This window comes from Alligator mississippiensis, chromosome 4 (assembly GCF_030867095.1).
Source record: "Alligator mississippiensis isolate rAllMis1 chromosome 4, rAllMis1, whole genome shotgun sequence".
Classification (NCBI taxonomy): Eukaryota; Metazoa; Chordata; order Crocodylia; family Alligatoridae; genus Alligator; species Alligator mississippiensis.
The window spans coordinates 173,981,525-174,005,984 of record NC_081827.1 but is presented as its reverse complement, the minus strand read 5'-3'; the positions used below and the strand labels follow the sequence as shown (position 1 = coordinate 174,005,984).

At 40.8% G+C, this 24,460-nt stretch overlaps 1 protein-coding gene and 1 long non-coding RNA gene across 8 annotated transcripts in view; one reads left to right on the top strand and one right to left on the bottom strand.

The window, feature by feature from the left end:
- The window catches only part of LOC109284280 (uncharacterized), a 184,417-nt gene that overhangs the window by 85,438 nt on the left and 74,519 nt on the right, over positions 1–24,460 (top strand). For both annotated transcript variants that reach the window (XR_009462032.1, XR_002091662.2), the window contains one exon: positions 16,935–17,040. This is a non-coding gene — a long non-coding RNA (uncharacterized LOC109284280). The remainder of the gene's footprint in view (positions 1–16,934; positions 17,041–24,460) is intronic.
- The window catches only part of NRP2 (neuropilin 2), a 131,630-nt gene continuing 107,469 nt past the window's right edge, over positions 300–24,460 (bottom strand). For 2 of the 6 annotated variants that reach the window (XM_014594199.2, XM_006258528.3), the window contains exons 16-17: positions 6,062–6,127; positions 300–3,947 (exon numbers count right to left, since the gene is read on the bottom strand). In XM_014594199.2, coding sequence (XP_014449685.1) covers positions 3,643–3,947; positions 6,062–6,127 — 371 coding nt within the window. In that variant the 3' untranslated portion in view covers positions 300–3,642. Of the gene's footprint in view, positions 3,948–6,061; positions 6,128–19,080; positions 19,181–19,277; positions 22,128–24,460 lie in introns of those variants that run through there. The other 4 variants (XM_019492013.2, XM_019492014.2, XM_014594201.3 and 1 more) reach the window with 2 other exon arrangements.

Here is a 24,460-nt window from a genome sequence, read left to right as displayed (position 1 = left end):
TAAAAATTAGCAACTGAGCAAAGAGTCAGGCAGCTCCAAGGTGCAGGAATCACGGAGAAGATGACTGTAGGATATAAAAATAATCAAGGTTCCCGTTACCATTCATACTTTTTCCAATAAACAGAGTCATCAGATAAAGGACAGAAATAATCCTGGGAACAGTGTCCAGAACCCAGACCCACCCCCCCAGTGGATGCCCTAACCACTAGACTGCAGAGCCAGGCTTCTTTGTGGTCTTGCCTATGCTTCATAAACCCTTGCTTTATTTTCTTGTTCAAAAAGCAAGCAGGACCCATCTCTATACTATACTGTTTATTAAATAGGAATTTTAACTAGTTTTTATACAAATCATAGAAACACAGTTTGAATTCTTTTTTTTTTAAACACATCAATGAATCACAGTAAAAGCTCTTAAGTCATGTCCATATGCCCTGGCTCAGCCAGTGAATACCTTGAACTGCAAACCTTGGAAAAGTTCAATTTCTGCATACACTTCCTTAATGGTTTAATTCCCCAGCTCACCTCTTGACCCCTTCCCAAAAAATGAACTCAACAACGTTACAGCCCCCCTGTTTGTTAGCAACAATAACCCAACAGTGGGAGGGTGCGGAGGTAACACATATTTCAGCAAAGGCATTAACACTGCTTTTTAAAATTTATTTCTGAAAGGGGATTGCTAATGCACATGGATCAGCAAATAGTTTTTATTTGCAGATGAGGATGCAATGAATCGAATGCACTGATGTTTTTCCCTGTTAAAGTACAATCAGACACAGTTTTCTGTATTAGAACTTTAAAGCACCCAGCAGAGGTAAGTGAGGTATCAGCTATGCAGCATTATTGGCTTGCTTCTACTTAGCAAGTGTGCACATTCAGGTCCCTGTACCAGCCAACATGGAACAGAAAAGTGGGGCTTGTTCTGACGGTGGACACTTGTTCTGGTGTGCACAGCTTAGCTAGATCCATGCCAAATTAGTGCCAAGATCAGCAGTACTCTCCTGCCCTAATTCAAAGATACATTAACACTATTCTGTCCCACATAATCATTCACATACACAATACATACAGAGAATTCACATGCGTGTGCAAACACACTGCTGAATATACGTACATATGAACTCTCCTCTCTGTACGCCTACTAGACACTGTTACATTACCTTTCTTAATATATATTTTTGTCTATTGTTTCCCTAAATCAACTTTCATACGTATAGTCCTTTCCTATTAACCCTTCTTCTTTCATGTGAGCAGAAGGGGGATAAAGTTGTTTGTGAGAGTAGCAGCAATCCATTTTTAAAATGGTCGGATACATTTTGCTATTACTGTGCATGTGTTTCTTGTAGATTAGAAAAATAAAGTACAGTTTTTGTGTGAAGAATGCCAAGTAGGTAAAGTGACCAGATTTTCAAAACAAAATACTTGGGACACTCTTGTGACTATGTTTTATAGGGTCACAAAATAGACGCACAATAGACCGAAGTGAATCACAGAAAAGAAACAGGGTGTAGTGACGATGCAACTGCTAGCTTTTTTGTCAGCAGTGATTTATTTGTGCTGATTTCTTTGAGTGGAGGTTTCTCCCCTCATAACTCACTGTCTGAATGGGCTTTCCATAAAAGCACTGAACAAGTGCCATTACCGCTCACCACTCTCACTCTGAAGCGAAGGACAGCTTTGAGAGTATCCACACATATTCAACTTCTTTTCCCTTAGCTCCAAATGCTGTTCATCACACAAAATACCTATTCTACTGGATGATTTTCTTCCTAGTAAACAGAGCAAGTTCTACTGCACATAACATTATGCCCTGCGCACTCAGTAATTTTTTTTTTGAAAAAGTTGATGGATAAAGTAACAAACTGGGACATGCCAGATGATTAAAAAATGATCCTGGAAGATTTTATTTAAAAAAAAAAAAAGACTTATGGTCACTTTAAGAAGAAACTTGCTGGCATGGTTTTTCAGTTCTTGCTTACATATGGCCTACCCATATGGCAGCATTAATATAGACAACCTAACTGTATTAAAATGGAAAGAAAAGGCCTTAATTTGATACCTGGCATTTAAAATCTTTTTTCTGCATCAAATTATTTTCATAGCACTTCCCACATATGGCACAGTTCTATATGTATAGATATAAACCATTAAACAATATATCAAGACCACTTGAAAGGACAAGGACAAGACGTCTTCAGTCAGGCTCTACGCAGTAGAGATCCAATAAAAATAGCACTATGACAAGGAAAAAGAGGGGAAAGGATGAATGCCTTACTTCTAGTTTGATACAGCACTGCTCTCTCTATGCAGAAGAAAAATACTTTCCCTAAGGCACTTGATTAAAACAAAAACAAAACACCTCATAAGCGAACTCTTTTGTTGTCAACAGGTCAGAAGCAGAGTAGCTTTGCTCTGAAGGAATGAGAAGATGGCAGCATTTTGGTCCAAGCTGCTTACTTGATATTCAAGCCGGAGTCTTACAGCTCATATATGACTCCATCGAAAACAGGAGTTGCCATAACCCAGAGAAGAAAGAATGGTTACTGACTTAGTGAGGGAGTCAATTAATCTAAGTGCATTTGAGGGCATCTTATCTTGAACCTCCATCCTATGCCATTGTGATGGTGGGGCAGTAGTTCAGTTTTCTTACACTGTAACTCTTTTTTTCCCCATTCCAATTCTGAGTGGCTACTGCATTATCAAAGGCGTTAAATATATATATTGCAGCCCATTCAGAAAAGCTATCTCCTAAGTCTTGGGAACCTTAGAATTGCGTCTTTTGTTTGCTACAATTTTCTTGTTATAAAAAAAACAGGATTAAAAGGGAAAAAAAGAAGTAAAAGAAAGAGCCCTCCTGATCATGAAGGCCTCTGCTATTTCAATCCAAGATCTGGATTTAATAAATGGCTCTTATTCACAAATCACTTTAAGGCTCGTCAGCTTCTCTCAAAGAGGTGCTTCCACACACAAGGTTTCTTTTCTATTTTGTTTCTTAATCTCTTGAGAAAGCACTGCTGTTTCCATTGATTCTAAAACTGGTGTCATTTTTCCCCCTGTTACCTGGATAAGGAAAGTTAAAGGCAACAACATGCTTTCATTTTAGAACTAGAAACTGCAGCTTGCCCAGTTTGTATGAGGTGCACAAATCTCTTAATGCAAAAGAATATCTGAATGGGGTATAAGCTGGATGAGATTTTTTGTGTGGCTTTCTTCTAAAGACAGAATGGCTGAAAAATCCCTCAGCCTTCTCAGCAATCTATTAGAGAAAAGAAGTGGGAAATAATGATCAACATTTTTTTCTCACATCCAAAGGTAGGCCAACATTTTCTCTGACATCTCTCAATCATTCACATATGAAAAAAAAACAACAACAACAACAAAAAACAAGCATCTGAGCTCCTTTCCTCGCCCAGCACAGTTCTCATCATTAAAATAATTATACAGATCCCGTAGTCCTTGCAGATTGTAATCCACTCTCTGGCATGTAGAACTACAGTGTATGACAGGGGAATCACATCCTTACCGCCTTCAGTATTCCATATTGGTTTGTTTGAGATTATGGCATTCTGTTCCCACAGAAAAAAGTAATCTTCGCCAGCCGCTCATGCTGGAATGAAATGTCAAATGTGATCCTGGTGCAATCAGTCATGCCTCAGAGCAGCACTTCTGGTGGTTCATTTTGACCTTGTGCTTGATGCCATCATAGAGCTCAAAGTTGTAGTTCTCTAGAGTAGTGGAGCTTCGAGAAGATAGACCAGTGTAGGAGCACGTACAGTATAGCAGTAAACCAGCACAAATGGCCCCTAAGAGAACTCCAAGAGAACTCATAGCTATAATGGTGACTAGGATCGGATCCAGCGTGTACAGCCAGCTCTTGTCTTTGTCCAGCTTTGGGGTTATGGGAGAGTTAGTAGAGAACAATGTGTTGTTCTTATCTAATCCAAAGTAATCTGGAATATAATTGACATTTATTAGCCAGAGATCAGGGTTTTTTTTTTACCAATATCCATTTCCTGGATATATTGTATATGCAGGTCCAATTTGGGCTGGAGTGATGATGGGTATAAATAAACAGAACTCTAAAGTCAATAGAGTTGTATCAATTGACACTAGGTGAGGATCTGGCCTTTGAGCAGTGTATTTGGTGTCAGTATTATTGCACTATAGAAATGACCTCTAAGAGGTGCATATCTGTTATGTGTCACAGCTTCCAAACCTAACGGGCTCCATTTATGAGTGAAAATGAAATACAAGCTCCAGTTCATGCTTGGAAGATCAGTTCTGCTTGTGTTACAGTAAACACAATATATTGACTTTGGAGTTCTCCGAGTCTTTAAAAAAAAGGCTTTTCTGTCTACAAACTTGAATGACATATATCAGTAATGGGGGTGCTTTTGATTAGTAAAAGGGCCCAGATCTTGACATGATTAAGGTACCTAAACAATTCTGTCAGTGGGAGTTAAGCACCAAATAACTTTATAAAGATGTGGGCACAGGTACTTGTTTTTATATGCTCACTTTGCTTACTAAACCACTCTCTAAGCCCTTCAAAAACATATAGACAAGGTGTTAAGTAGACTTCGGCATGCAAATAAGTATACCAGTGTTGATTGTAAGGGCTTTTCATCTGTAGAAAGCACTTCTTTCTAGAGAGTCTGATCCTACAGCATCAAAACCACTAGGAAATGTTGCCATTTATTTCAACAAGTACTGGAACAGGTCATAGTTCTTATGCTATATCAGTTTTGGGTTTTGCTGAAGATGTGCCTGTTATTTATCACTGCTAGAATGCTTTTCCATCAGTAACTGAGGGGGTGCTGATACTTACAAACACTTTGTATGTTCAAAACCCTGTGTACTCATATTACATAATCCGTCCAATATTCCCAGTGAAACAGGTGGGTAAGTATAACCATCCCAAATATGCACGGCATGAACTTCCTGCCTTCAAACCCCATGCATATAGAGATGTATGGGCCAGATCTAGAGGTGGTATGAAATAAGTAACTTCAGTGGAGCTGTACTGATTTACTAACTGAAGATTGGTCCCACTATTCTGTAATCTTCTGTGTGCTGTCAACTCCTGAGAGTGAGGGAGAATGAACTGGTTTGAAAAAAAATGGCCAAACCTTATTACAATTCTCCGTAAGTCTGTGCCTCCTACCATTGCTGAAATCCACCAAGAGGTTTTCAGTGATTCTGTTGGTGTCTTCTGGACTGGGATGGCTGCTGCCTTAATAAATAATATTTAGCAATTCCATGGATTGTTTTATGTACGCACCTCAAACTGAGTGTTACCAAGGAGAGGAAGAAAATGATCATCCCTATTTGGCATAAAGGGAATCTGAAGCAAAGATTCAGACTTGCCATACAAAGGTTAGTAGCACAGTCAGACTAAAGCTTGGCTTTTTCTGACTCCTAGTCCTCTGCTGTAGACCACACTGGCTGTATCTACACAAGATGGTGGCTGCGCAGCCGTAACTGTGTGGTCGTTTAAACAAGTGCTAAACGACCACATAGTAACCTGAGTTACTGCACAATAGCACCGATTAATGCCTTTTTTGTGATGCTACTATGCAGTAGCCTAATACTACTTTGCAGTAGTGTCACATCCCTGTTTTTGCCATGTGACACTACTGCACAGTAGTATCAGGCTACGGCACAGTCAGCATCTCATGTAGATGCAGTCACTATCTCCTTATCTTTTCCAACAATCCACACCTCCCCTGGGCAGAGGTAGCTGAGGGAGAATAGGTCTTTTGGAAATGTGAGATATTGGGACCAGGTAAAAGGAGAAGGAATGAATGGGTTCATTGGTATTTGGAAGAGAAACTAGAAAGAAGATGAAACAGATTCCAAGTATCCTCTTTCTTTGAGGTTTGTGGCTTGCCTTTAGATCTAGAGGGGTCAGATTAGTTCACTGGGTCCATATCCCTAGTAAAAAATTGTGGATTGTGCCCACAATAAATAACAATAAAGCATAATAATAATAATAATAATAATAATAAAGGTAATAAAACACAATGCTATCCTACACCAGTTGTGTGATTGTTTTAGTACTCACCATCATCAAAGTTCTCTCCAATGCCTTGCCCAGGGATTGCAAAATCATTAAACCTTGGGAAGTCCACTACAATGACAAAAAACACATACATAGACTTTGTTAAAAAGATGTATTTTTTGGCTGTTGAAAACAGTTACTTTGTTATGAGATCTACCAGAAAATAATGTAATCAAGTTTTCCATAGCTATGGCCAAAGTAAGTGAATACTTTTGAGTGTACAACAGAAGAGGTGCTTCATGCTACTCACATTTCATTTCCACCAAATGACCAGATTTTAAAGGAAAAATGGGGAGAATTGAAAGAAAGAAACTGCATAATTTGAATACCATTAAATTATTGTCACTGGTGCCTTCATAATGGCCATAATTCATTATTAACATGGCCATAGGTATTACCCTTATAACTATCAACAGTATCTTAGTGCCCATCATTAGATGCCATTAATGCTAGATCCATTTAGCACACTCCACTTTTCATCATCCCACATACATCTTAGTGGATACAAAGCCCCAATGACCCGCTTTCTCTTTAGATTTCGAATAAATTCAGAGTAATTTAAGGAAGTCATGTATCACCATTACATATTTTTAATGCAAAAAACTGGTTGAGATGAGGAGAGCTGTAAATGGGAGTCCATCTAGGCATTTATGTTAACATCTCTCTGATGCAAGCTCCTTTTAGTGGTGACATTTCTTTTTATTGTTAGCATAGATCAAACACAACTAACAAAATGTACTTGGCGGACTCTGAGCAGAAGTTACTTATTTAGCAGTGTAGCATTCCCAGTATTATCTCTATGTATAGGAACTGTTTTTTCTTTTCAATGCAACATTCCAAAAGAAAATACCTTTTTATTTCAATTTGCCTACATTTTCACAACCATGATTTTGGGAGCCTGAATGTTTGGTGTTCAACTGGAAGTGCAACGTGTGCCTAAAATATAATATGCCATTGTTGCAATGTTCTTTTAAAAAAATCCAAGCAGATTATTAGAACAGTAATAAAGCATTTGTTATGAGAAACTTCGAAGATGAATGTATATGCAAGTGCCTGTTTACAAGAATTTGCATAGGACTGTACTATTTTTAAGAAATCCAGCTTAATTCTAGGAATCTAGTTTCTCTCTCAGAATGACACAACATGTTCATTATACTATAAGATGACTTTGCTCCATGGTAAAAATGTAGAAGACATGCAATGCTCAGTCATGCACCACAGTAGGTTACTCTGCTCTGGGGTAAGTTATATCTCAGAGGACGTGTCTGCACGAGATGCTTAATGCACAGAAGTCTAATTCTACTAGGCATTAGATGGTGAACAAAGCCCATGCTAATGTCCAGTAGATTTAGTATAATGCACATGAACATCACTAAAAAGGTGCTCATCTGCACTAATGCGCAGTAGCACTGATTATGGTGCATTAAGTTAGTACCTGTTAGACAGAATTATGGCACATTAATGAACGTGTAGACATGCCCTCTAAGCGCATCTACATGCAACATTTACTACAGAGGAAACTAATCAGCTCTGCAGTGAATGTCTCAATGTCTATGCATCCAGGGCTATTAGGCTGGAGTAAACTAATAAACTCCAGGGCAATGAAGCACCCTTGTGCCCCATCCAGTCCCTCTGCAGCATGTTAAGCTGAGTTGAAGTAGCCTGTAGCCCTGGGCTGGCAGGCTTACCCCTGTAGTTTATTGCACCAGAGTTTATTGCTTTGAATTAACACCATATGTAGATGCACCCAGAAGTGAAAAGCAGTTATATCTTGGGTGTAAGTTATATTGGGTGTACTAGATGTCAATTCCTTCAGTCAGTGTTATCCTAGGATTGCCACAGCTTACTGGAAAATCAATTCCCCTTCCATCTAGTGGCCAGAAACTGTTAATAGAGTCTACAGCAGGCAGCAAACTTGGGAGAATACATTCACAACAACCAAAGGTAAATTACTCTGCAGTAATTGTGTTGCGTCTCTGCATGCTAAAATTGAGATGAGAGGAGAAAACATACACTTCTCCATTGAGCAGTATGAATTTTAACCCATCAGCATTTATCAAGAATAAAATAACTTCAGTGCCTTGGCATACAAAATCAACATTTGATCCATCATTGCTTCCACTGGCATTACCTTTGGAATCCCGGTGTATATCAGCAGCCCTGCTGACAGTGTCCCAGTTTCATTGAAAGGTCTATTTGGAGATTGATTGCAATAAGCTTAAACACTTGAGTTAATGTTATTATTTCTCCAAATACTTGTTATCACAGCATTGCTGCTCACCTTCATTATTCAAATGATTAAAAGATTTCTTTGAATTTTCAAGGCAATTTGGAACTACGAACACACAAGAGACAAGTTGTGTCCTTCATGATTGATCAGCTCTGAATCTAGAGACCCAATTCATTAAGCTGATTCTCTGCAATCAATAGCTTCTCAAAAAACAAAAGTGCATAAAATTTTTCAAGAAGTAATCATTTTTAGGAGCAAATTCACATGATTTTTCAATACTTCCAGGGCTGACAGGTCCAGATGGAAACATCTTACAATTGGAAGAAATGCCCGAGGGCCTTCTGCAAATATTTAAACTTTATGCATAGAAAATAGCTTGCAAAATAATTCACATTTGAAGATGTCTGCTGTGGTAGTCATCAGTCAAGAGGCAAAGGGGCCAAACTGTGCTGTAGGTTACAATCACGCAACACCACTTACCTCATAGGTTACATGAACATAAGTGAAGGTAGAACTTGGCCCAGTGTCAAGAGGAAATCTGCATACAGAAGTAAGGCAGTGGTGGAGTCACCTGCCTCTGGTAGTCAAAAGGCTCTTCACTTTGAGTGAAAATGTATTAGAAATGTGACTTTACTTTTTGTTTCTTCTGGGTAATTTTGGTGAGAGAGAGGGAACTAAAGGAATATCAGATAATCAACACTTTCAGCAGAACATCAATTCTCCAAGCCTTAAAGGAAGAATTGAGCACAGGGGAAAACTTGAATAAAGAGAACATTTATAAAAAAAGAAAAAAAAAACTATTTACTCTGCTAGCAATTTCCTCTATTCCCTTTGCTAATATTGCTGATATTTGTGTTTAAAAGCTTTCTCCCTCACAATCTGTTTCCTTTTTCAGCTCTCTCCTGTACTGCAGGCATAATCCTTTGTTTACCACATGATAGTCCATGGCCATCAACTTCTACATTCTGCTATTTATGAATCTATTATCCATGCCAGAGTATCTCAAACGATTAGCAACATTGCCAATGGCTATTTGGTGGCATGTGGGAAAAGAATCTGGTGGTCTCAGTTCTGTGCCTAGTGGCATGTTTTCTCCTAACAGAAGACACTGCTATATTTGGCACTAACTACCATCCTAAAATGACACATGTCAACAGAGATGTCAGGCATTAAAGGGGCCATGAGCTCTGACCCCTTGCCCATAGTCCCTTCAAGTCAAGTTGGTTGTTGTGCAGTGTGGGGGAAAATGAACTGTCAGTGTGTTGTCCTGACCTGTCCTCTCAAGAAACAGAGATTTTCATTTTCATGGGGCCATCAATCTGGCATCTATCATGTGTATGGAGGTAGCGTAAGAGTGAAGTTGTAGCTATGATGGTTCAGGATCTATGCACATGGCAAGGATTTCTTAGGGTGATATTTTTTATTGGGCCAACTATGTAGTTGGGATAAAGTTAGACAAAAGCTTTCAAATGCAAAACATTCTTCATCAGGTTCTATGATTTTATGACCAAGACGAAGAACATCTTTCATTCAAAAGCTTGTCTAATTTGATCCCAGCTACACAGTTGGTCCGATAAAAGATGTCACCCTAAGAAATCGTTGCCACTTGCATGTAGTAAGTTTACTTCAAATTTGGAATGAAGAAAGAAAGATTAGGGAAAGTTATGCAAAATGGTAAGTGAAACTATTTAAGCATGATGCATTTGAAAGCTTTCCCCAGAGTGAAAGGCCCCTTTTAGGAAAATGTGCTGAATTATGGCTCTGAACCTCAAGCTATTCATGCTGAAAAGCAGTAAAGATGAAGCCAACATAAGTGATGTCTTTCGAAATGGCTGGATGCCTAGCAGAGACGGTTATCTATTGTATCTGAGATCACCACGAGCTAAAAGGCTAATTTATGAAACCTTAAAAAGGAAGATGAGGTTTTAATCAAAGTACAAGAAACAGCTTAAGTAGAATGTTCGTATCAGCTCACGAAGACCTGTGGGGGCTAGCAGCACAGAGCTGGTATTTGCAGTGATTAAGGAGATTTAATGCACACTGCTTTGAAAAAAAGGACTGAACATTTGGAGTGATGGTAGAGGATATGATATGGAGAAAGGTTAGTTTCAGAACTAACTTATTTGCTGTTTTAGGTCATAATGGGAATACTTCATCAGTAAAAACAACAGAGATATGTCAGCATGCTCTATTACACTTATACCTGGGCACGTGTCATTTAGGGCAGGGTAAATAGCTCTCAGACCTGCTTCTGGCTAGGCAGTTCATGTGTATTACGCAGCAGCTCCTACCTTTGCCTTCCACCACCACAATATCTGAAAAGCAGCCTGACTCAAAAAGTCTATTTATCATCACACAGACTTCTCATTTGGTGGCTTTTAAATGAAGCACACAACTTCTGTTTGAGCTACAGTAGATTTTTTACAAAGAAATCCAGTCTTGATTTAAAGTATTCAAGTAATGGAGAATCACTACACCCCATGATAACTTGTTCCAGTGGCTAATTACCTCAGTGTTTAAAAAAGAAAAAAAAGCATCTTGTTTCTAAGTTGAATTGTTTCATTTCAGCTTCAAGCCATTGTTTTTGTACTTTACTCTATAGGACTAAAGAGCTATCTACTGTCAGAAATCTCTGCTCGTGCAGGTATTTTAAGACAGTGATGAGGTCAGTTCTTAACCTTCCCTTGGACATACTAAATAAATGGATTGCATTTTTTAAATCTTTCCTATAAGGCAAGCTGTTGAGACCTCAAATTATTCTTGTAGGTCTTTTCTGAATCCTTTCCCTTTTCTAACAATCCTTTTTTTGAAGGTTCATCCAGATTTGAAGTGTGAACTAGAAGGGGACAGAGCATTGCTGTGATGGTCTCATTCGTTAATGTATATACTGAGTTAACAGCACATTCCTATTCCCACTCAATATTCAATGTGCAATGATCACATTTGTCTTTTGCTTTCTTAGCTAACAGTCCCAGGCCTAGGAATGGAGGTTCTTGTGCTTATCTAAAGATAAGTTCCCAGAATGCAGGGTCCTTCTTTCCTGCATGAGACCCCACTGGTGTATGTCAAAGATGTATCCCCAGTGTGAGCTCATCTGTGATAGTATTGCACTGTGGCAGTCGTTACCTTACAGATACCACCATGTTACAATGCTGGAAAGGTTCCAGATTCACTGAACTTTCTAGTTAGGCAGACCTTGAATGGCTATGGGTTAGCCTGCCCCTGGCTATGACAGAAGCCTCATACATAACACCCTTTGATTAGAAATCACTTGGCTTGGTGCTTTGGGCAGGTATTGTGTAGGCACTGGGGCTGATGTGAACTGGCAGAGCTTTGTGAGGGTGTGTCATAGCTATCTAAATCATGTTTTGCGCTGCACTTCATTCACCTGTTACATATGTGACTGCCTGATTCTTTTTATAAAGTTGGAATTCCTCTAATTTATTTTGTGTAGTCAATTTTCCTCTGAATGCAGCTAAAAGGTATGTGATCATGTTAAACAGCAACATGTAATTTGCTCACAAAGTGGACTGGGCATTGCCCCCAAATCAGAAACTTACCTACATTCTCATCACAACCTCTTCATATACCCCTATCACTACTCCACTCACTGGAGATATGTTTGTGGGAAACTTACAATAAATGCACTATGAAAAACAAGAGTGATTACAATGGAGTATAACAGACCATACCTGGCCAGTAACACTAAGTGCCCTCCTGTGACTAACAATGACGCACTGGGCAGTTTGAAACATTAAGCCCAGAAATGGATGGGGGCTCAGGATTAAAGTTGCCAGGTGACCTGGGAATTATTGCTGCTTCAGCCATTTAAAATTACACCATTCCTTTAACAAAGAAAAATCATAGAAAATTCTAGAGGACTAAAGCCCTACAACTTTGTCATACTATCTTGCATTAGCAGGTGGTTGATTAACTAGCCTGTTTCATAAAGGAAACACTGGGCAGCCTTGTGGTAGTTGAGGAGTAGCCTATCATAGGTTCTTGTACTATTTTAATAAAGAAAACAATGGAAATGTTGTGTAGGAAATAATGCTTGCACTGGCTATCAGCTGGACTAGCTGACCTGTAGCAACTACCCTTAAAACTTCATCAATTGCCTGGGATGACTAAAGAACATTATCCCTACATTTTTGTATTGCATATGGATGTGTTGTAGTTACGAAAGAGAAGTCAGAGGCATGATACAAATAGGTCGTGATTTAGGAAAGCAATACTATTCAGCAAAGCTTAAAGTTAAGCACTTTGCTAAATAAGGGTAGGATAAAGCTTGTGCTGAAGTCTTTTTCCCAAACCAGAGCTATTCCAAGGTAAGCTAACTTCTGAAGGTCACCACCATAATGTACTCTTCTGTCTACAATTTCCATGTTTCAACAAACAGCCCATTTTATTGAAACACTCGACTAAAAGTCACAGACTTATTGTAGTATTGTGTAATCTTTAGGGCTTTGTGCAACAAAGAGCTAACGTATGATCCTACACTGAAGAAGTGTTTCCCCCATAGAGAATCCCACAGACAGCAATACACAGAGCAAATAAAAAATGCTGTGGCAGAAACTGAGGCTTTCATGCCCATGAGGAATCAGGGCTCAGCTTTAGCATGATTAGTTTTTGGTCTTTCAATTTCTTTACTGTTTTTTTTTCTGGTTCTTTTTCTAACAGCTCAAATTTGCATCATTTTCTTTTGACATTGCAAAGCAGCCTACATGGACTTGCCTTGATGTCGTTTCATTTTGTTTCAGCACAGTAATATTGTCTTGATAGATGTGATCACCAGATTGTTGTAAGAGTGATGTGTCCCAGTTTGAGTGAATGGGAAAATACTTTTCACATATGCAAGCACGCACCACATAGGAAAGGTTACTTCTGCATCTGTTAATACATCTACTTCAAACTTAAATATCCTGACCATTTCCAAACAATTTTCCCCTCAGAACACAGAACACATTTAGTTTACACAAGGACTAAATCCCTGCCAAGTTTTAAATCAAAAGCATGTTTTGGACAGAACTTAACGTGAAAAATAAAAAGCCTTTTCGTATCAGCCTGACAATCCCAGTTGGTATCCTAGCTACTACACTTTTGCCTTATACCACCTCACAGAAAGCCCTATTTTTGGGATTAAATTCACCCCTGAACAGGAGTGCTTTAAACCAAATGGAGCGAGGTGCCAAAGCATTAATATTATCTCTCTCTTAGTGGGCAAGGGAGTATATTCTGTTTTCCAAATACTTCCGCACCTTGAAATCAGTTTGAGATTTTGGCTAAATATAGACAGGGAAAAAGTAAAGAATATAATTTGGGAAGAAACTGCGGATCAGCAGGCAAAAGCCACAGGGGAAATACATTCAGATCCCAACCTCTTCAGCAAGCTTTTTCCTCTGGAATTTCAATTTATTCCCATTTAATCAATGCATCACAACCTCAGTGGTCCTGGTTCAAAGCTACTAGAGAAAGAAGCGATCATCAATATTTCTTAATGTACCTGCAGTGGAGGCAACAAGAACAGTGTGTCCATGCCAGCCTGAGCACTGAAGTCAAGAACTTCTCTCCAGGCCAGAATTGAGCACGTACTTAGCCAAATTATTCTATACCACAATGAAGACTCTATTTTTAGTCTTAACCCTTTCCAGAATCGCTCCTTGTAGATTTGTCATTTGTGCAGACCACATAGCCTTCCCCTCCCCCCATGACTGGCACAGCACAATGGCAAAGACTGAAACTGTGTACAGTGAGAGGCAGACACTGCAACATCAATATTATTTTACCCAATGCTAGAATTCAGGTTGGGCTGTCTCCTGGTTCTGCATGCCCAGACAAGCACACATGCAAGCAATATCAGTTGATGACTGCCTGGTCTCTAGAGGAGACAACACCAGAAGGCTAACAAATATTTTCCTCTCTCTTTCTCACATATGGAGCAAACAACAGACAAAGCTGCTGCTGTGCCAAAGCTTAACCAGCTTTGTTGCAGCCAAACTTAACTAGCTAAGTGACTGGATGACTGAAGTGATTCACAATTAAATCCTTCACTTGTAGAGCCTGGGTTTAAAGCTTGCTAGGTCAGTGATGGAGGATGTTTCCAGTCTGATGTCTGGAGAAAGCGGTAGCGTCACCTGTTCATACCTCAGAGTACAACTCACCTCACTTGTGAGTCTCAGAAGACAAGCCAGGCCCAATTCTGAACATACATGGAGACTCACCTACCTTCTTGCCTTGGTGAATGGTTAGGGTTAGAGCTGAGCTGCGGTGCCCAGGCAAGCTGAAGACAGCCTTGCTACTGTTGGTGGAAAGAGCGGCCAGCTCACCTCGCTGGTAAATAGTGTAGCGAGAAAAGAGCTAGCTGCCTCCTGATATGTTTATCACTGTGGTTGTTGCTGTTTTTACTGCAGCAACAAAAACAACACTGTCCCTCCAACTGGCAGTCACCGCTGCCAGTGAGCAGTCACTGAAGCCATTGACAGGAGTGCTGTGGCTAAGAGCCAAGATGTTGTCCAATCTAGCTTCTGGTTTTCTGCCTAGCGAACTTGAGCTTGATTTTGCTGTCACTCACTCTGGTGTAACTCAGGAACAGCCCACTGAAGTCAGCCGAGTGCCCTAAGGATAAACCTGGCATCAACAAGAGCAGACTTCTGCTTCCCTGCTTCTTGGTTTCTTTCATATTAGCAGATATTCCACAGGAGAAGAAATCCAACCAATCACCGGTCGGGAAAAGCAAATGTCACCCTCTCACACGAGATACAAATGCAGTTATTGATGCTACATGCCAAATGCATTCCTGATGGAAATCAAAGGCATTCTCTCCCAGGAAGGAATTTGGCCCTGTATGTGTTCAGTTGTATAGCTTGCTGAATAATTACCGCACCTTCTGGACCTCTTCTTGCTCAATTATTTTTTTTAAGTCGCACCCTCCCAAAATGGAACATTGATGAATCGCTCAAGAAAAAAGCAGCATGCAACTTCCAGCAGCACAGCACGACAGATGATTTCTTCTTTTATGCTGTGGTTTGTTGCTGCTTCTTTTGTCAGATCATACACTGGGCATAATATTCAGGCAGCGGCGTACTCTCACTACACGTGGTATTTGTGGCTATTATACCTAATACAATGGGCATTTGGCACACGGGAGCTATGACAGCATAAATGAAACCATCATCCTCAAATGTCTGGGCTTCACTTTGGTAGTCACAGTCACCCAGGAAGGACTGAATATTGTGTGCATAATTCTCTGGCATGAATACCATCCCTCACAGTCAGCTACTGCGCAACTAGCACCCACGTCAGCACTGCCATCATATGGCACCCTAGTGACACTGCTAGGATACGGTGAGATGGGCATATTACACTGAGTTAAAAGGAAAGAGAAGGCATTTACTGCTCTGTTAATGCTTTCATGTGTTTGCTCCTAATCTACAGTAAATGGACATTAAGCTGCAGTAAACTCGCCCTATTTTCAATTCAGGGGTAATCTATTCTGGTTTAGCTTTCACTTACTAGAAGATAGAAGTGGACACATGAAACCGTTACTGCAGAGCAGCTGATATCCTCTCCTTTTAACTTGATATAACTTATCTGGCCATACTTTTAGAAATGGGGCAAGGAAAGAAAGCAGGGAGTCTAAACAACCTCCTCCCTAAAGGTGCCCGCTAAAGATTTGGATTGATGCATACTGACAGGGTGACATGAAGCAGCTTGTGCTAGCACTGCCCTGACAGGGACCTAACTAGAGAGCTTTGGCTCCCATGTGGTTAATCAGACACATTTCACTTTCAACAAATGCATTTACAAATGTAGATATTTCAAATGAGAGTAAAACTAGCTAAATATCAGAAATCAGAGTAAAACTAGCTAAATACCAGAAATCAAACATGGAGCCATGACTACATTAACATTTATGGTAACCTCTTCATCCATGTTTTTGAATGCTGTATGCAAAACTTGGTTCTGACTGCACTTATACTGATTAACTTTAACTTAGATAAAATTATTTGACTTATACAAGTCACACTTATACAAGTCACACTCCTAAAGCCTTAAAAATGTCTGCCCTGATGGGTGAAATCCATTGAATAATTTTGAGCTCCTGCTAAAAAACATAAGAACCCTTCTTTCCTAAAGAACAGATGGGATGTAAAGCTCAAAGGACCAGATCTTCACCATACAACAAGGGTAAGCCCTCTGGCCTAAGCTGACAAAGCCAAGGAGCAATCTCCAAACTGGGCCCCAGTGGTGTTTTATAGCTAATAAAATATTAATGGATTAGAATTTACTGTTAACATCTCTTTCCTTCTTTCATGAGTAAAAGTACTGATGCTACAGGAGAGCGAGATGCTTCTTCCTCATGCCATATATGTGGATGGTTTGTGTGGACAACTTGCTGTGGTACAAATGCTATACTACCAGCTTGCAAGCTTAATGCTAAATTCCATGAAACCTACTGAAATATCCCCTCTGCCCAGTATCACTGCAAGTGGTTCAAGTCCTAATGGTTTACTGTATTTCTTTACCTCTTGGTATACTCAGTGGATGTCCCAAAGCTGACTGCTCAAGGGCGCACACACAAATGCAGCAGTTAACCAAATGAAGATACTCACAGTCCCTGTGTGCTTTCTCTTCTTTGCTTTGAAGGTTTACACTGCCCAGATCTTCCACTGAGCAACCAGCCCTTCCCAGGAGCAGCTCTAACATTGGTAGCACCTTTTAGGGATTCATGCAGTGATTCATATCAACAGTTGTAAGTACAGTTTTGATGCCATCTCTTCACTTTATTTGTGCAATAGCATGCTAATCTGGGCTGGTGGCATGTGATGTGCTCCTATCCAGGCAGCATTTTCTCCAATTTGAATCTCAGTCACTCAGCCTGTGGTTCGCACACAGAGTAATTAAACCTCAATCTATTCCTCCCTTTTAGTTTGTTTACTTAACAGAGATTTTTTTGCTTATTGTGAAGCCATCAGCCATTCTCTCCCGTGTGCTTTCTCTTTTTTTGTGCATGTTTGTTTTGCATTTTGCTTGGACAGTCAGTGAAGTGTACAAAATGCAAATTACAAGTGTATGAGCTCCAGTGATCTGCACAATTAAAGCAGAAAAAAAAAAGAAAGTAAAAAAAAAAAGGTCTACAGGTCTTTAGCTCCGCTTACCATTTGAACAGCCAAAGAAAGAGAATGAATTTGAATTTTCAATTTTGTTTTGGCCTAAATTTCTAGCAAATCCAGGAAGTATCATTGCAACGCTATCTGAATGTCAGACTGGAGATTAATGCACAAGGAAAATAAATGCATACATAAACTTTCTCTTCAGAAAAAATACAACTGGTAGCAAAATGTATTTTAAACTAGATGTGAGGCTGCTGCCTCTTCTGAAACAGCATAAGGAGCAAAGGATAAATTAAAGTTTAGGGAAAGAAGAAATGCTACATCAAAGCCATCCATAATAAATTGAGATGACTAAGACTGCAGGGGTACTGAGCCCCGTCTTCCAAGTCACTGGGAGCTGAGGATTCCTGGGGCCAATTCACAACAGTGTTGTACTGTGCCTTTCTGAGAGGTCCTGGACACACCACACATTTACACTGCTATAAACCATATGAACACTGGGGTGAAAAAAGAAGTGGACACACAAGGTATAGCTCTACCCTGGTTTGACTTACTAGGATCTTGTGTAGAATTATACCAACAACAAAAAAAGAAGCAAAAATACACCAGTGGAAATGACACCCCTGTGGTTATCTCTGCGACCATTTTGTCAATTCAAACAGGATGTCACCTGCTCCCCTGCCACTGAGTGCTGAGGCAATCTGATAGCACCTATGATAAGTAACAACCCCAGGGTAACTGGTCATCTGTCCACTCTAGGTCTTGGTGTAATTTACATCAGTGTACAAAACTACCCTTAAGTTACACAGGTCTTCCGATGTCATGCGTCCAGGCCCTGAGACTCAAGAGTGTCAGTCAGCACAGTGCCACAGAGGGCTCCCCCTCTTTCAGAGTTTCAAAGATGTTGCATACTGCTGGAGTCAGTGGAGCAGTATGGACTGATACACCAGCTGAGGATCTGGTCCTAATGGCTTATTTTAACTTCAATTTAATCTGCTTGATATGGTAGAATTACTTGCACTACAACACATTGCTGTTGTAGACTGGAGCCATCTCCACAGCCCAGCATCAAATTTCTCGGGACATTTTTAAGTATAAAAACACCAAAGGGCAGAGCTACCACTAGTGTAAAGCATTCAATGGTGTAGTGCTGATTTATACCAACTGAGGATCAGGCCTACTGTACCTGGATTGTTTTGTACCTCAATTTAACTTTGCACTATTTATAAGTTACTTTAAACACTCTGCCAGACCACACAGGGCACTGCACCATTGGCAGCAGCCATTTATGTATGCATCCAATATTCAGAGGTCCAGGCAAGCTTGAAAAAAAGAAAGATATCTCTTAATGGTGTATTGTTTTTATCGCGGATAGGGTCTGAGTACACAGTTTAGTTGAGCTAGCCAGCTTCCTCTGGGACGTTGAAATGATATGTTCCTGTCTCAGGGGCCTTAGCATCCTGAGAAAGTCTGCATAATCACATTTAGCAATTTAGCACTTAAGTAACTTACGCAAAATCCCCAAACAATTGTAAGCATTGGCTCAGCTGCCCAAAACTCCTAACAAGGAATTATACAAATGTAGAGGGTATAAAAGCCACCATTAGAGACCTTATCCTGAGCTGGGGAGGGTGGGAAGGGAAAAGGCTTGACTCCTGAGCTGATATATATCGGCATACCTTCACTGACTTCATTCAGAATGGCTGGCCCAGAGTGTTTTTGTAATTGGCTTGAATAGAATTGATACTGAGCTTTCATTTGCTAAAGCAAACAATAGTCCTACAAAAGCAAACAAAACAAAGTAAAGGTTTGAAACATCACTTTGGCCAGATCAAAATTGTTTTCATAAGCCAAGAATTTTAAAAAAACCCAGATGTTTGTATAAAAATATCGTCATTTTATTACATTCCACACAATACAGCTTCAAAGAGTGTCAAAGTTCCACAAGATATTTTCACACACAGGCAACTGGGCGATGCTGGGGGACGTCACAGTTCTAGGAGGGGAGAACTGGGAGTAAAACTCTAAGTGATTTTTTTTTTTTTTTGTCTTTGGTGATTTTTGTTTTAAAGACGGCATCAAATTATCTTCTTGGACGTCCAGTGTGCTCTCCCTGAAGCTAACAGGGCAGGGCTTGTGGTGTCTCTGAGAGAAGAATGTGACCCAGGGAGGTGGTATAAACTTCTGAAAAAGTAATAGAGATTTTTCCTACCCTAACATGTCCTTATTCTGGGCTTGATCTAAAAATGCAGTAGGAACATTTCAATATGATAAGTCCATTATTATCTATGAGAATTTAATAGGGGGGAATTCCATATCACAAGTGATATGTCCTAATCTGCCAGTGCTACACAACGAAGTGCTCACTAATAAATGATTTCCACACTGGAAGAAGCTTTCCTAGGGCCTCTACCTTACTGACCACATCCTGAGAGGTGATAACTGCTAAACTTCCCCTGATGCCTTCTGACTTTAATGGGATTTGATGGCACTCAGCACCCTGGCAGGATGTGCCCAGCACTGCAGAAGGATCAGGTCCCGGGCTTGCAATCTTGACATACTGTTTACTCTCACATCTCTCTTTCTAGAGGCATCCACCACCACATGCGCTCGTTATGGCACATTGTTTTTACATGCCATGCACTTTCAAAACAATTTCCTTGCCAAAGCAGCATGGTGTGATGTTACTAGCTCAGTGGGTGTATCCAGTTCTGCAGAGTAAACTGCTTACGTGCACTTAAGCATGCTACCTGAATAGGGCTGGGGGGGGGGGAGGAGAAGGAACGTGACATCCCCTTTAGGTATCCATCACCATCTGGGGATCGGCTAAGACTCCAGCAGCACCGGACCCTGGCATGACATGTGCCGATGTTGCATGTGTACGGCACATTGTCCTGCTCTGACAGGAGGAACAGGGCCACAAAAGGTTAACAGGACTATTATCTTAATTTCTTTTATTTCTTTTTTGGGGAGGGCTTGGGGGAGGGAAGGGAGGATGGAATGGGCGACTGGAGTACTCAGGGAAACCTGATCACTTGTCACAAGTGACCATGAAAGAGATTGAGAACCTTGTTCAATGAAAAGGCATTTTGCCTACAAATAGATCAGACTTAATGATTTAAACCACCTTTGCATGTCATCACTTGGTAATTTATATAAGGCATTTTCACTGCATAACTTCGGGGCCAATCAATAGGAAGAGGCTTAATCTAGTCTCTATTATGACTCCTTGGTTAAAGAAGCAGCAATATCTGCATTTCACCAAGCCTACCTGCTAGGACTCTGTTTACTAGGTGCTTTAAGAAGCAGAACATTAGCAAATGCAAAACTAATTGACATTCGAGGAAGTCAATCAGCCATTTTTATGACTGAGCAGCTATGAATTTGGACAAAGAAAAGCAGAAGGGAAATTATACTTGTCTCATAAATTTCTGGTAAAATGACAAGGAAAAGGACCTCCCATTCCTTACGTAAAAATAAAAACAAAAACAAAAACATAAGCACCCAGAATGAGGTTACTTAAAAATAAATAGACCTCAGATTCAATAAACTACAGTATTTAACATCCACCTTAGAACTGCTTAAGTCTATGCATTACTCTAAGGCTGGCTTTAACAGATACGAACTAAACATTCATTATGACCGTCTCTGTTATAAGGCAACTTTAAATTGATTCACTGGGAAGGGGGGGAGGGGGATTCAACTTCCAAACAATGGCTGTGTTATGTTGGCTGAAGAAATAATAAGACAGAAATATCTTATTTTTGAACATCTCTGAACCTCTCTGGATTCTTCCAACCATCCAAGGTGGCATTTTCGAGTGTGCCTTTTCATTATGCACCCTCTGACATTAATAATATCAAGCAGAAACCCAGCCAAAGCTAGATAAGGCAACAAAAAGCATTGCTCTCTTCCCCCAGTAAACAAATCAGTATATTTATCATAAATGATATCCCAGGCCTTCCACAGGGGAAAAAAGCAGTCCCTGTGCAAGTAGGAGCAAAACAAGCAAGTTAAAAAGGGCCTTTTCTAAATATACATTCAGCCAGTCAAATCTCACGCACTCCCATGCATCCTTACATACATATAGTTATATATACACGCACGCACGCGCGCACACACCAACTTTCAGACTTGCCATCAAGTTTCCTGGCAGGTTGCCTACTGGGAAAAAAATCAGTCTTTGAAAATAAGAAAAAGGAGCATTCACTTCTGAAGTGACATGGGCGGTGTGTCTCTTCTGGCAATCCAAGATGCAGCATTAGTTACGGGTTTGTAAAAGAACAGGAGGGCCGGGGCGGGTGGAGGACAGGGACAGAGATGTCTAGAGTTCACACGTATGCTAGGTTAGGAGAAAAGTGCAAAATTGAGGCAACGTATTTGAAGTCTTAGTTCCTGTCTGTCTGTCTGTCTGTCTGTTTTTTGCTCTTGTTCTCGTTCCGCTCTCAGCAATGCGAGCTGTGGTCTTGTTCTAGTTTTATTGTTAAGGTGGGCTCCACAGCCAGAGGGGCCCCGTTGGTATAGTGGGAGGTTTTGTAGGTGATGGAGTGATCGCTCTTCTTGGCCGCATAGCGGAACCGGTGGTAGTGGAGCACAAGGGCCAGCGCGACGGAGACCAGAACCAGAACAGCACCTCCAGCGGCCATAACGTAATACCAGTAGGCTGGGATGGGCTGCACTGACACCGTGTCCACTGTGGGCTCGCTCCCTGGCAGAAGGGTGCCCCCTGGTGGAGAGACATAGAAGAGTGTTGCTAGGCGGGAGGCATGCAGACTCATAAAAAAAGAAATACACATGCTTTCAAGAGTACAGAGCAGCATTAAGCGAGGCTGTGACCCAGCTCTGAAAACAAAACTTCCTCTCTCTTGGGAGAGACACAATTTGCATATTTGCTGAGCAGACATATTAAAGCAGTTTATTAATTAAGAAGCCTGGATTTAAATACGAATTTCCAGGTCCTTTTGGCGTCAACACATTTCTTTGAATTTTTTGGCCTTCTTCAGATCAGTCTGGTCTTGTCTCCACATGACAGCTGTTGTCACGTAGTGACAAAACACACTGCGTTTCTAATTGGGGGCCGTGTTTAACAGCAAAGGGTGAAGGAAGTTGCAACAGACTGCTGGGAAAGAAGTCAGAGGGAGAAACATTCTTCATTCCTGTGGAAAAGACAGTGAAAAAGATCTCTCTCGCAGGGTGCCCTATGCATAGATTCAATCACGCAGGGTGCCCTGTACATAGATTGATAGAGTATAAGGCCAGGAGGGACTATTCCAATCATCTACTCTGCCTTCCTCCATAACACAGCCTGTAGCGTTTCACCCAATCCTGCATCAAACCCATAATTTCTAGCAAGCCAGGAGTATGCACTCTGCACAGCTGAAAGCTATATGCCTAACAAGTGCTGTAAATCACCCATCTCCTTGAATTCTGGCTAACCACTGCCTCGGCAGCTTTCTGCTTCCTCTTGTTTAACCCTGTTTGTGCCTGCACATATACAACATAAAAGGAGAGGGGGCTGGCACGTGTTGCCCTGAGGCAGCAAAGTGGTTTTAAAGATCATCTCAGGACAACACAGTGTACATCTGGTGTTCATACAGGAATGCCGCTTTCTTGTCAGCCCATGCACACATGCAAACACACATCCTCCAACAGACGCAGAAGAGACTAATTCAGATGTTTGCGCTCACACCCACAGCTCTAAAGCCGTGTGGCATTAATCCTTACGTACATATTACTCAGACCTCCCAAATTTTGCTTTTGGAGACGAGTCATAAATAACCAGGGATGTGCGCTGGAATGTATTTATTTACTGGCTACTCCGGGGGAGAGAGTCTCAAAGGGAACTTTCCCAACTATTTGTTCTGCTGTTGAACAAAGACACTTTAATATTTCTCTCAAGGTGGCCTGACTCTCCCTCTCATTTTGCTAGCTTTTCTGCAACAGGAGGGACTCTTCACAGATGGAGCCGCCAGGACTTCTGACAGTGTTTGTAGTGGAATAGTTTGTGGGCTTCTGTGAATTGGTGTCAACTTATTATTCAGCTCAGTGCTAATAACTGCTGCTTGGCAACCAACTCCATGCCTGCTTTCTTGTGCATGCTCTAAAGAGTCCAAGGGAAAACAAAATCCTGAAGGATGAGCTTTGCTATGAAATGGCAAGGAACTTTTCCATCACAGCCCCCACCCCACTAATATTTTTCAGGGTGGTGATCTATGTGGTCAGGGTGACAGGGCTTTGTCTGCTGTAACCTACATAGGAGATTAGCTGAAGGGACAGTTCCTTCTTCAGTCACAATGAAAATGATGACCATAAAAACAGGATTAAACCTACATCCAGAACACATGGTAAAAACAGCCAAGGTAAATCCTGTTTCTGTACAACAAGAGATTGGAAACCACCCACACATTTATAAATTTGGGTTAGAAAGTCTGATTTCTCAGAAGTGTGCCCTCCCTTTCACCCTCCAGATCTATATACCTTCACAACCATTAGCTGACATGGTAGACAGGCCACTTCTTGAATGTTAATAGAAAGACAAACTCTTCCTATCTTTCCCGAGAGGTAGCATCTCCAGAGCAGGGTAGTGGGACACTGAAGGGGCAGTATAGGGAAAGTCTGCATTGCTGTTGGTTATTCTGGGCATAAGGAGATGCTAGGACTATCTGAATGCTCTTGAACAAGTCACTTAGCCTCATTGTGTTATAGTAGATAATAGCAATACCTCACATGGGAGGCTGCGAGGATAAAGAGTGCACAGATAAAAAGGTGGTCAGATAGTGTGATTGAAAGGGGGGCCATATAAGAAAAAGAAATGCAGGTGCAATATGGTCCATTTCATGACTATGGTTCCTAGGTGACACAGCAATACAGACACCAGTGACACACCAATACCTAGATGCCTATGTGACACAACAATACAGACACCAGCAAATCCAAAAACTCCTACCTACTCCCTCAAATGCATTTTCTGGAGGATGGGGGTAGTGGTGAAGGTGGCGGGGGAAAGGCATGCCTCTTTTGCCTCTGTGCTAATTTGAGATGCTCAGAGTGGAGCTGCCC